Below are 12,473 nucleotides of genomic sequence, written 5' to 3' on the forward strand. Positions count from 1 at the left end.
GATTTCTAAAGTTATTTTTGGGGTCTGGAAGGGGAGTCAGGGCCAAGGTGCACCTTCATAGAATGCAGCCCAGGAGCTGCAGAGGGAGATTCTTTTAGTTTAATAGGGAAAAATCTGGTGACAGGTTCCCTTTAACATAATAGAAAATTCACATGCAAGAACAAAAAATTGTCAATTTGGGCAAACCATTAACAATGAACCCTTATAATTTCTGGAGACAATCATTAACGATGTCAATTGTGGTTTCTTCCCTCTGTAAGCAAACACACAGAGTATACATTTGTCAAACTTGTAGAAATGATCTCGTGATTTTAAGGATAATGACCGATCTAAAACATTATATCAAATAGTTTTGCACACTTTTAAATGTTACATTCGCATTTACTTTTAAAGAGGACCAACCAGCAGGATTTTGCTATATGAGGTAGGGGCAGAGCCATACAAGCAGTAAGATGCTGAATGCAGAAAGATGTGAATATCTTTAATCAAATTTGGAGAAAAGCGCTGTACTTTGACTGAGGTGTGCAACACGAGCGGGTCTTTTGTGGGTCGGGTCCTCATGTTTATTCCTTCTACGCCGCCATCTACTGCACCCTTTTCTATATTAGAATATCGCACCACCATTTCTGTTGTTGGCGGCACGTGCGCATTGCCACAGTACTCAGGTCTTGATTAAAATGGCGTGGGAAACCGTGCATTCGCATACTACGACCAACGGCGCCATTTTATTGAACACACTGCGGTGAAGACTATGAGAAGCATGACCACATGTGCAGATTTCTTTTTTTACACCTACGCATGCGCCGATGCTTCTCAATCTTCACCACAATGTGTTTAATAAAATGGTGCCAGAAATTGCAATACGCGCTTGCACGGACTCCGGCGCCATATAACCCCTTCACATCCGGGCGATTTTAGGTTTGGTTGGTTTTTTTTGCTCCCCTTCTTCCGAAAGCCATAACTTTATTTTTCCATCAATCTTTTCATATGAGGGCTTGTTTTTTGTCGAGTTGTAGTTTTAAATGAAACCATAGGTTTTACCAGAAAGTGTACTGAAAAACAGCAAAAAAAATGTCGTGTGGAAAAGAAAAAAAAAAGTGCAATTGCACGATTATTTTTGGGGTATTTTATTCACAGTGTTCACTATATGGTAAAACTGATGTGCACATTGATGCCTCAGGTCGGTACAAGTTAGTTGACACCAAACATGTATAGGTCTACTTTAATTTAAGGGGTTAAAAACATCAGAAGTTTGTCTAAAAAAGTGGAGCACTTTCTGAGCCATTTTCTGCGACCCGTAGAGTTCCCACTTTTTTCGAGATCTATGGCGCAGTGACTGTTTATTTTTTGCGTCTTGAGTGGATATTTTTAAATTGGTGCAATTTTTGCGCAAATGCTCCGTTTTGATCGCCTGTTACTGCGTTTTGTGCAAAATTTAAGACACCTTAAAAACATAATTTTGGCGATTGGTAAATGGAGTAGCAGCAAAAAATTCCAATCAGATTAATTGATTTTCTATTTTCATAAGTCAGGCATTTCTGAACACGGCGATACCAAATACGTGTATTTTTTTAACCCTTTAATTTTCAATGGGGAAAATGGGTTGAGATTTTCTTTTATATTTTTTTTTTTTAATTTTTTTTCGTTTTAAACTTTATTTTATTTTACTAGTCCCCTAGGGGGCTAGAAGGATCAGCAATCTGATCGCCGATTTATTTCTCCTGATCAGAGCAGCATTGCTCTGATCAGGAGAAATGCTGCATTGTTGTTACAGCTGTTGCTCTACTGGCTGTAGCAGGAACTACATAATGATAGCAACAGGAGTCATGACACGACCATGTGCTACTATGACAACCATCGGGTCCCCGTGATCGCATCACGAGGCCTCAGATGGAAGCGGGGAAAGGCACATTTCCCGCTGCGGCAATTTAAAATTGCGCTGTCACATTTTTACAGCGCGATTTAAGGGGTTAACAGGCACGGGTCGATCGCGGAACCACCTATGTCTGCGAGGCACACGTCTGCTGTTCAAATCGGCAGACATGTGCGGGGATCACCACCGACTCAGCAGCAGCGAGTGATCACCCCTTCATGATGTAGGACGTACCGTTACGTCCTAGGTTATGAAAGGGTTAATGAAGACCTGAGTAGTGTGGCAATGCGCACACACCACCAACAACAATGGCGGCACCATATACAAATATAGAAAAGGGGGTAAGACAGAGGTCGCCGGAGGAGGAATAAACGCATGACCCACAAAAAACCCGGCCATGTTGCACACATCAGAGTGCAGTGCTTTACTGCAACTTTCATTAAAGATATTTAATCAACCAAGCATCACAATTTTCTATAACAGGTATGTCTGCATTCAGCATCTTAGTCTGTATGGCTCTGCCTTTACCTCATATAGCAAAATGCTGCTGGTTGGTCCTCTTTAAGCATTTGTTTAATTTTACCTTTCCATTCATCATTTCACAATGCGAACATCCCCAATATTCAATTCCCATTCCAAATATATTACAACTACCACAGTTTTGTAGTTTTTTTTTGTTTTCTAAGACATACTAGGACCCATCAAGAGCTATCCTTATCAAAAAGGCCAGTGAAAGTAGTGATAGGAATGCTGGGCTTACAAAAAATTAATGTTAAAATTATCCTCTCTCTTCATTCAAATCATGCTATTTAAATATTTTTTACCAACTACCAAGAAAATTTTTGAAGCAAGAATAAAACTATTTTTATTACCTTTAGCAATCAAATTCTTTGGGATCTAGGAATATAAAGAGAGTGTTTGCATTATTTAGAAGTGGGGAAAAAAAGGTATTGGACAATATAAATAGACCTGAATAAAGCAATGCATAGATTACCTCTCTTAGAAAGTATTCATTCATTTTACTATTCGTTGCTTCAATTCTAAATGGAAAAAAAGAGAATTTTGTTTACTTACCGTAAATTCTTTTTCTTATAGTTCCGTATTGGGAGACCCAGACCATGGGTGTTTAGCTTCTACCTCCGGAGGACACACAAAGTACTACACTTAAAAGTGTAGCTCCTCCCCCTGAGCTTATACACCCCCTGGTGAGCAGACCCAGCCAGTTTAGTGCACAAGCTGAAGGAGCATAGCCACCCACAAGTACAACAGAGCAAAAACCGGAACAACCGGAGACTCTGTCCACGACAACAGCCGGTGATAACACGCGGAACAAGAAAATTGCCAACAGGCAACAGGGAGGGTGCTAGGTCTCCCAATACCGAACTATAAGAAAAATAATTTTAATAAGAAGTAGGCAGAACCTAACTTCACAAATGGGCGACAGCTGCCTGAAGGATGCGTCTGCCCAAGCTCGCATCTGCCGAAGCATGAGCATGCACTTGGTAGTGCTTCGAAAAGGTATGCAGGCTAGTCCAAGTGGCAGCCTGACAGACTTGTTGAGCCGTAGCCTGGTGCCTGAAAGCCCAAGAGGCACCAACAGCTCTGGTCGAATGTGCCTTGATCCCCGGCGGGGGAGGCACCTGAGAACTCTGGTAGGCGTCCGAAATGGTCGATCTAATCCAACGGGCCAAGGTCGGCTTAGAAGCAGAGAGGCCCTTGCGCCTACCTGTGGTTAGCACAAAAAGAGAAGTGCACTGCCTAAGAGCAGCGGTGCGAGACACATAGATCCGGAGCGCACGCACCAGATCCAGAGTATGCAGCGCTTTTTCAAAGCGATGAACAGGAGCCGGACAAAAGGAAGGTAGGGTAATGTCCTGGTTAAGGTGGAAAGGAGAGACCACCTTAGGAAGAAAATCCGGAGTCGGACGGAGAACCACCTTGTCTTGATGAAAAACTAAAAAAAGGTGACTCCGAAGAGAGCGCGGCCAAATCAGAGACTCTCCTGAGGGAAGTTATGGCCACCAGAAAAACCACTTTCTGTGAAAGACGATGCAAAGAGACCTCCCTAAGAGGCTCAAAGGGGGGTTTCTGCAAAACCGTGAGAACTAAATTAAGGTCCCAGGGATCCAAGGGCCGCCGATAAGGCGGAATGATGTGAGACGCGCCTTGCATGAAGGTGCGGACCTGAGCCAGCCGAGCGAGACGCCGCTGGAACAGCACTGATAGAGCTGAGACTTGTCCCTTGAGAGAGTTGAGGGACAGTCCTAGCTGCAGACTGGACTGTAGAAAAGACAGAAGGGTCGGCAAGGAGAATGGCCAAGGAGAATGGTCAGTAGAGCGACACCAGGACAGGAAAATTTTCCAAGTCCTGTGATAGATCTTAGCGGAGGAAGACTTAGGGGCCCGAGTCATAGTGGAGATGACTTCAGGAGGGATACCAGAAGCCGTCAAGATCCAGGACTCAAGAGCCACGCCGTCAATTTGAGTGCCGCAGAATTCAGGCGGAAAAACGGACCTTGTGAGAGTAGGTCTGGACGGTCCGGGAGATGCCACGGCATCTCTACGGACAGATGGAGCAGGTCTGGATACCAAGCTCGCCTGGGCCAGTCTGGTGCAATAAGGATGACTCGACAGCCCTCCGTTCTGATCTTGCGCAGAACCCTGGGCAAGAGAGCTAGAGGGGGAAACACGTAGGACAGACGAAACTGGGACCAGTCTTGAACCAGTGCGTCCACGGCGAATGCCTGAGGGTCGTGGGAGCGAGCCACGTAAACGGGAACCTTGTTGTTGTGACGGGATGCCATTAGGTCCACGTCCGGAGTGCCTCATTTGCGGCAGATTGACTGAAACACTGCCGGGTGCAGGGACCACTCGCCACCGTCCACGGTTTGACGGCTGAGATAATCTGCCTCCCAGTTTTCCACGCCTGGGATGTGGACTGCGGATATGGTGGACTTTGAGTCCTCCGCCCATTGAAGGATGCGTTGTACTTCCAACATCGCCAGGCGGCTGTTTGTCCCGCCTTGGTGATTGATGTAGGCAACCGCTGTCGCGTTGTCTGACTGTACTCGAATGTGCCTGTCCGCCAACAGGTGGTGAAAGGCTAGGAGAGCTAGAAGCACGGCTCTGGTTTCCAGCACATTGATTGAAAGGCCTGACTCGGACGGAGTCCAAGTGCCCTGCGCTCTGTGGTGGAGATATACCGCTCCCCAGCCGGATAGACTGGCATCCGTGGTGAGAATCACCCAGGACGGGGCCAGGAAGGAGCGCCCCTGGGACAGGGAGAGGGGCCGAAGCCACCACTGAAGAGAGCTCCTGGTTTGTGGCGAGAGAGTCACTAACCTGTGTAAGGAGGAAGGCAGCTTGTCCCAACAGCGGAGAATGTCCAGCTGCAGGGGGCGCAGATGGAACTGGGCAAAGGGAACAGCCTCCATGGACGCCACCATTTGACCCAGCACCTGCATCAGACGCCTGAGGGTATAACGGCGGGGTCTCAGCAGAGAGCGCACCGCTAGCTGGAGGGACTGCTGTTTGACTAAGGGCAACTTCACAAGTGCCGTCAAGGTCTCGAACTGCATCCCTAGGTACGTGAGACTCTGGGTCGGAGTCAGAGTGGATTTGGGCAGATTGACCAGCCACCCGAATTGAGCTAGAGTGGAGAGAGTGAGCGAGACACTCCGCTGACCGTCTGCGCTGGATGAAGCCTTGACTAGAAGGTCGTCCAGGTAAGGAATCACTGCCAACCCCTGGAGGTGCAGAACTGCAATCACTGCTGCCATGACCTTGGTGAATACCCGAGGGGCCGTGGCCAACCCGAAGGGGAGAGCCACGAATTGGAAGTGATCTTCTCCTACTGAAAAACGTAGCCAACGCTGGTGTGACACTGCAATTGGCACATGCAGATAGGCATCTCTGATGTCGATGGATGCCAGGAAATCTCCTTGGGTCATTGAGGCAATGACTGATCGCAGAGACTCCATGCGAAAGCGCCGCACCTGAACATGCTTGTTGAGAAGCTTCAGATCCAGGATGGGCCGGAAGGTACCGTCCTTTTTGGGAACTAGGAAGAGATTTGAGTAGAAACCTCTGAACCGTTCACGGGCGGGAACCGGTACAATTACTCCATTGGCCTGTAAGGCTGCCACGGCCTGTGATAAGGCGGCGGCCTGTGGACGCGCTTTTGTGCGCCAGTTGGATTTCTGGTCCTTGGCTGAGTTAGTGGACGAGGCCGAGGGCTTAGAGGACGACCAGTTGGAGGAACGAAAGGAGCGAAACCTCGACTGATTCCTACCCTGGACAGGTTTCCTGGCTTTAGTTTGAGGCATGGAAGTAGTCTTCCCGCCAGTAGCTTCCTTAATAATTTCATCCAGCTGTTCTCCGAACAACCGGGACCCAGCAAAAGGGAGCCCAGCAAGGTACTACTTTGAAGAAGCATCTGCCCTTCCACTCTCGAAGCCACAAGATTCTGCAGATAGCGAGGGAATTAGCCAAAGCCACCGCAGTGCGGTGAGAAGCCTCCAGCATGGCAGACATGGCATAGGATGAAAAGGCCGAAGCTTGGGAAGTTAAGGCATCCATTTCGGGCATAGATTCCCTAGTGAGGGAATGCATCTCCTCTAGAGAAGCAGAGATGGCCTTGAGAGCCCACACTGCTGCAAAAGTTGGAGAAAACGCGGCCCCCGCCGCTTCATACACGGATTTGGCCAGAAGGTCAATCTGGCGGTCAGTGGAATCCTTAAGGGAAGTGCCATCAGCCACCGACACAACGGTCCGGGCTGCGAGCCTAGACACCGGAGGGTCTACCTTTGGGGACTGAGCCCACTCCTTGACCACCTCAGGTGGAAAGGGAAAACGGTCATCAGAACCACGCTTTGGGAAGCGCTTGTCAGGACAGGCCCTAGGCTTGGTCACAGCGGCCTGAAAACTGGAGTGGTTAAAGAACACACTCTTTGCTCTCTTAGGCAAGGTAAACTGGTGCTTTTCTGCCAGAGAGGGTTGCTCCTCTGATACTGGCGCATTGAGATCCAGTACAGAATTAATAGAGGCAATCAAGTCACTAAGATCTGAGTCACTTTCGGACAGATCAATGGGGCACATGGAGTTAGCCTCCGAGCCCCCTGTAAAGGCATCCTCCTCATCCAGCGAGTCAGCTCTGGAATCAGAGCCACGGGAGGAGGAGGGAGAGGGAACCCTGCGTCTCTTAGGAGGACGGGGTCTGGGCCCTGATGATGAATCCTCTGTGAGCTCCGGTCCTGAGGGACCCCTAGCAGCAGAGGCACCCTGTGAAGGGGGCTGATGCATATTAATCAACGTCCTGGACAGAAGTCCCATGGACTCAGCAAAAGACTGGGAGATAGACCTAGAAAAGGATTCTACCCAAGCCGGGGTCTCAGCCACAGGAGCAGGAGCAGCCTGAGAGACCACTGGGGGTGAGACTCCAGGCTGTGGCACCGCCAAGTTAGAGCAGGCATCACAATGTGGGAAGGTGCTCGGTTCAGGCAGCAGGAGCTTACATGCAGCGCATACAGCATAAAGCTTTGGGGCCTTGCTCCTCGTGTGAGACATGCTGCTGGAGTTGGGGCTCTGCCAGAGAATGAACCCCAGAGAGTATATACAGAGGTCCACAACCGGAGACCGGTTGTGGCTTACCAGACCGCTGGAGCGGTGTTGTGTGCCTTCCAGATCCCGAAGCCCGGACCCCCAAGCACAGCACCTAAGCAGAGATGCTGCAGACCAGCGCTGCAATGATTGATCGCAGAGAGAACGCTGAGAAAATGGCCGCCAAAGCGAAGAGAGGGGGCGGGACTTACTTGAGGAGCGGGATCTGGAGGGCCATAGAGACCTACAGGGGAGGGGACACACACTGCAGTGGGGAGTGTCCCTCCCCTGTACAGAACGGCCGCCGGGAGGAGCCGAGCCTGTCCCTCTGCATGAGTGACATGCGAGGGCAGTGAAAAAGAAACTAGGCCTCCGGCGAAGCCGGGGCCTAAATTTGAGCGGCGCGGCCGACGCGCAGGCACCATCGGCGCGGTTCTCAGGCGACAGCTAGAGAACCCGCCGGAAATGTCAGTAAACACAATAAGCACACTCTCCCCCAACAATAAAGTATAGGGACCCCGAAATCTAAACGTCTCAGGTACTTAGCTTGCTGAGACGCAGGGCCAAGTCCCTGGGGATGAGTGCTCCGGTCCAGCAGGGTCCTGAAGGGCTACGGATGGAGACCGGTCTCCTGCCAAGCATGGAGACCGTGCTGGCTCCCACTTCAAGCCAGAGCCCAGGAGGGATGGTGAAGGAGCACGGCATGTAAAGGCTCCAGCCTAGGAATCAACCTTACAACACCGCCGACACAGTGGGGGGAGAAGGGACATGCCGGTGGTCCAGATGTGGACCCCACTCTTCAATCTCGTTCCAAAAGGAAAAAATCATATGAGAATGCATGTGTGGATGTATGCCTCATGAACACAAAGCGATAAACAGGCTGGGTCAGCTCACCAGGGGGTGTATAAGCTCAGGGGGAGAGGCTACACTTTTAAGTGTAGTACTTTGTGTGTCCTCCGGAGGTAGAAGCTAAACACCCATGGTCTGGGTCTCCCAAAGGAACGATAAAGAAACAGTTAATACAGTGATTACTCTGCCCGACAGATGAAAGTGACTATATAATCTGCCAAAATTCACAGAATTTTACTGTAACACAACAGATGCTCACCTAAATATCTGAAGAGTAGGCATACAACTTACCGTGATATTTTCCATTACGCAATAGAAAAACAATGGTGTAATATAACACGTTATAGAAGCACCCCCATAGAAAATAAAAATGTTGTAGTAAAATGTGTGCATGAGGTGTAGTGTGAGTATTTATATATTTCACCTACCACTGCTTTCTCCAGGATCTAGCACAATTCAGGTGATCTGGCTCATTCTACACTACACACACACACACACACACACACAATTATATTATATACAGTAAAGACCAAAAGTTTGGACACATCTTCTCATTCAAAGAGTTTTCTTTATTTTCATGACTCTGAAAATTGTAGATTAACATTGAGGACATCAAAACTATGAATTAACACATGTGGAATGAAATACTTAACAAAAAAGTGTTATAAACAACTGAAAATATGTCTTATGTTCTAGGTTCTTCAAAGTAGCCACCTTTTGCTTTGATTACTGCTTTGCACACTCTTTGCATTCTCTTGATGAGCTTCAAGAGGTACTCACCGGAAATGGTTTTCACTTTACAGGTGTGCCCTGTCAGGTTTAATAAGTGGGATTTCTTGCCTTATAAATGGGGTTGGGACCATCAGTTGTGTTGTGCAGACGTCTGGTGGATACACAGCTGATAGTCCTACTGAATAGACTTTTAGAATTTGTATTATGGAAAGAAAAAAAAGCAGCTAAGTAAAGAAAAACGAGTGGCCATCATTACTTTAAGAAATTAAGGTCAGTCAGTCCGAAAAATTGGGAAAACTTTGAAAATGTCCCCAAGTGCAGTGGCAAAAACCATCAAATGCTACAAAGAAACTGGCTCACATGATGACCGCCCCAGGAAAGGAAGACCAAGAGTCACCTCTGTTACGGAGGATAAGTTTATCCGAGTCACCAGCCTCAGAAATCACAGGTTAACAGCAGCTCAGATTAGAAACCAGGTCAATGCCACACAGAGTTCTAGCAGCAGACATCTCTAAAACAACTGGTAAGAGGAGACTTTGTGCAGCAGGCCTTCATGGTAAAATAGCTGGTAAAAACCACTGCTAAGGACAGTCAACAAGCAGAAGAGACTTGTTTGGGTTAAAGAACACAAGGAATGAACATCAGACCAGTGGAAATCTGTGCTTGGGTCTGAGGAGTCCAAATTTGAGATCGTTGCATCCAACCACCATGTCTTTGTGCGACGCTGAAAAGGTGAACGGATGGACTCTACATGCCTGGTTCCCACCGTGAAGCATGGAGGAGGAGGTGTGATGGTGTGGGGGTGCTATGCTGGTGACATGGTTGAGGATTTATTCAAAATTGAAGGCATACTGAACCATCATGGCTACCACAGCATCTTGCAGCGGCATGCTATTTCATCCAGTTTGCATTTAGTTGGACCATCATTTTTCAACAGGACAATGATCCCAAACACACCTCCAGGCCGTGTAAGGGCTATTTGACTAAGGAGTGTGATGGGGTGCTATGCCAGATGACCTGGCCTCCAGAGTCACCAGACCTGAATCCAATCAAGATGGTTTGGGGTGAGCTGGACCGCAGAGTGAAGGCAAAAGGGCCAACAAGTGCTAAGCATCTTTGGGAACTCCTTCAAGACTGTTGGAAGACCATTTCCGGAGACTACCTCTTGAAGCTCATCAAGAGAATGCCAAGAGTGAGCAAAGCAGTAATCAAAGCAAAATGTGGCTACTTTGAAAAACCTAGAATATAAGACATATTTTCAGTTGTTTCACACTTTGTTGTTAAGTATTTCATTCCACATGTGTTAATTCATAGTTTTGATGCCTTTAATGTGAATCTACAATTTTCAGAGTCATGAAAATAAAAAGAAAACTCTTTGAATGAGGTGTGTCCAAACTTTTGGTCTGTACTGTATAAATATAAATATATATTATATATATATATATATATATATATTATATTATATTATATATTACACACACACAATTTAATGAAAAAAAAAAATCTTCTTAGGAGTGCTTCTTTAACAGTCAGACATATTAGTATGTTTACGGTCAAAGCAATTTTCTTTATTTTACAATTTTGACAAAGTAAACCTAAATTAAAAATATAAAAATCAAAATACTCCAACATACCCACATATTTCCAGAAATTAGAGACTTGACAAATTATGAACATTCTGGCCAACACTTAGGAGGATTTTTTGCCATTTCTCGAGCATGCTTATAATACAAGCCCTACTTCAAAAATAAGCCCTAATTGCATACTATACTATTATAGTATCCTGAAATAGGGCTTGTGCCCTGTGCCAGCATCAGTGATTGGAACGTGTCTTAACGGCAAATTAATTTTCAGCCCTTCCCCCACCCATCCCTCTGTTCCAGCAGTCAGACTGCCTTATTACTGCCCGAGGATCGCATGGCAATGCTCAGACTTGCTATTTGCTTTCCTCACCTGAGTGTGACAGCTGCACAAAAATACACACTGGTTAGGAGAGATGCCGGCCAGTCCGAGGATTGTGAGGTGATCCTCGGCCAGTAATATGGCAGCCTGACTGAATCATTGATGCCGGCGAATCGCGTGGGTGAGATTACGGACAGGAGAATGAGGGTGAATATTCATTTGACATTACACACGTTCCAATCACTGATACTGGCACAGAAGGGTGGACGGGGAATATTCATTTTTTATTAACACATGTTCCAATCACTGATACTGGCACAGACGGGTAGGTGGGGGAAGGGGGTGAATATTTATTTTCATTAATGGATGACTCAATCATTGACATAAATTTAAAAAAAAAAATAAATAAATAACATAACATGCTCTGACAATAAGCCCTAGCGCATCTTCTACAGCCAAAAAAGAGAATTTTGTTTACTTACCGTAAATTCTTTTTCTTATAGTTCCGTATTGGGAGACCCAGACATTGGGTGTATAGCTTCTGCCTCCGGAGGACACACAAAGTACTACACTAAAAAGTGTAGCTCCTCCCTGAGCATATACACCCCCTGGATAACCAGATCTAGCCAGTTTAGTGCAAAAGCTGAAGGAGAATAGCCACCCACAAGTAAAGACAGAGCAAGAACCGGAACAACCGGAGACTCTGTCCACGACAACAGCCGGTGATAACACGCGGAACAAGAAACTGCCAACAGGCAACAGGGAGGGTGCTGGGTCTCCCAATACGGAACTATAAGAAAAAGAATTTACGGTAAGTAAACAAAATTCTCTTTTTCTTTATCGTTCCTATGGGAGACCCAGACATTGGGACGTCTCAAAGCAGTCCATGGGTGGGAATAAACAGAAAAACTGAGAAGTAGGCAGAGCCTAACTTCACAAATGGGCGACAGCCGCCTGAAGGATGCGTCTGCCCAAGCTCGCATCTGCCGAAGCATGAGCATGCACTTGGTAGTGCTTTGAAAAGGTATGCAGGCTAGTCCAAGTGGCAGCCTGACAGACCTGCTGAGCCGTAGCCTGGTGCCTGAAAGCCCAAGAGGCACCCACAGCTCTGGTCGAGTGTGCCTTGATCCCCGGCGGGGGAGGCACCTGAGTACACTGGTAGGCATCGGAAATGGCCGACCTAATCCAACGAGCTAAGGTCGGCTTAGAAGCCGAGAGGCCCTTACGCCGACCTGTGGTTAGCACAAAAAGAGAGGTGCACCGCCTAAGAACAGCGGTGCGAGCCACATAGATCCGGAGCGCCCGCACCAGATCCAGAGTATGCAACGCTTTTTCAAAGCGATGAACAGGAGCCGGACAAAAGGAAGGTAGGGTAATTTCCTGGTTAAGGTGGAAAGGAGAAACCACCTTAGGGAGAAAGTCTGGAGTCGGACGGACAACCAACCTTGTCTTGATGAAAAACCAAAAAAGGTGACTCCGAAGAGAGCGCAGCCAAATCAGAGACTCTCCTGAGGGAAGT

General features: G+C 47.3%; 1 protein-coding gene across 1 annotated transcript in view; it reads right to left on the reverse strand.

The window, feature by feature from the left end:
* Nucleotides 1-107: 107 nt before the first annotated feature.
* The window catches only part of SYCP2L (synaptonemal complex protein 2 like), a 385,988-nt gene continuing 373,622 nt past the window's right edge, over nucleotides 108-12,473 (reverse strand). Inside the window, exons 23-25 of the mRNA XM_075316073.1 lie at nucleotides 2,868-2,913; nucleotides 2,746-2,770; nucleotides 108-253 (exon numbers count right to left, since the gene is read on the reverse strand). Coding sequence (XP_075172188.1) covers nucleotides 234-253; nucleotides 2,746-2,770; nucleotides 2,868-2,913 — 91 coding nt within the window. The 3' untranslated portion in view covers nucleotides 108-233. The remainder of the gene's footprint in view (nucleotides 254-2,745; nucleotides 2,771-2,867; nucleotides 2,914-12,473) is intronic.

This window comes from Anomaloglossus baeobatrachus, chromosome 6 (assembly GCF_048569485.1).
Source record: "Anomaloglossus baeobatrachus isolate aAnoBae1 chromosome 6, aAnoBae1.hap1, whole genome shotgun sequence".
Classification (NCBI taxonomy): domain Eukaryota; kingdom Metazoa; phylum Chordata; class Amphibia; order Anura; family Aromobatidae; genus Anomaloglossus; species Anomaloglossus baeobatrachus.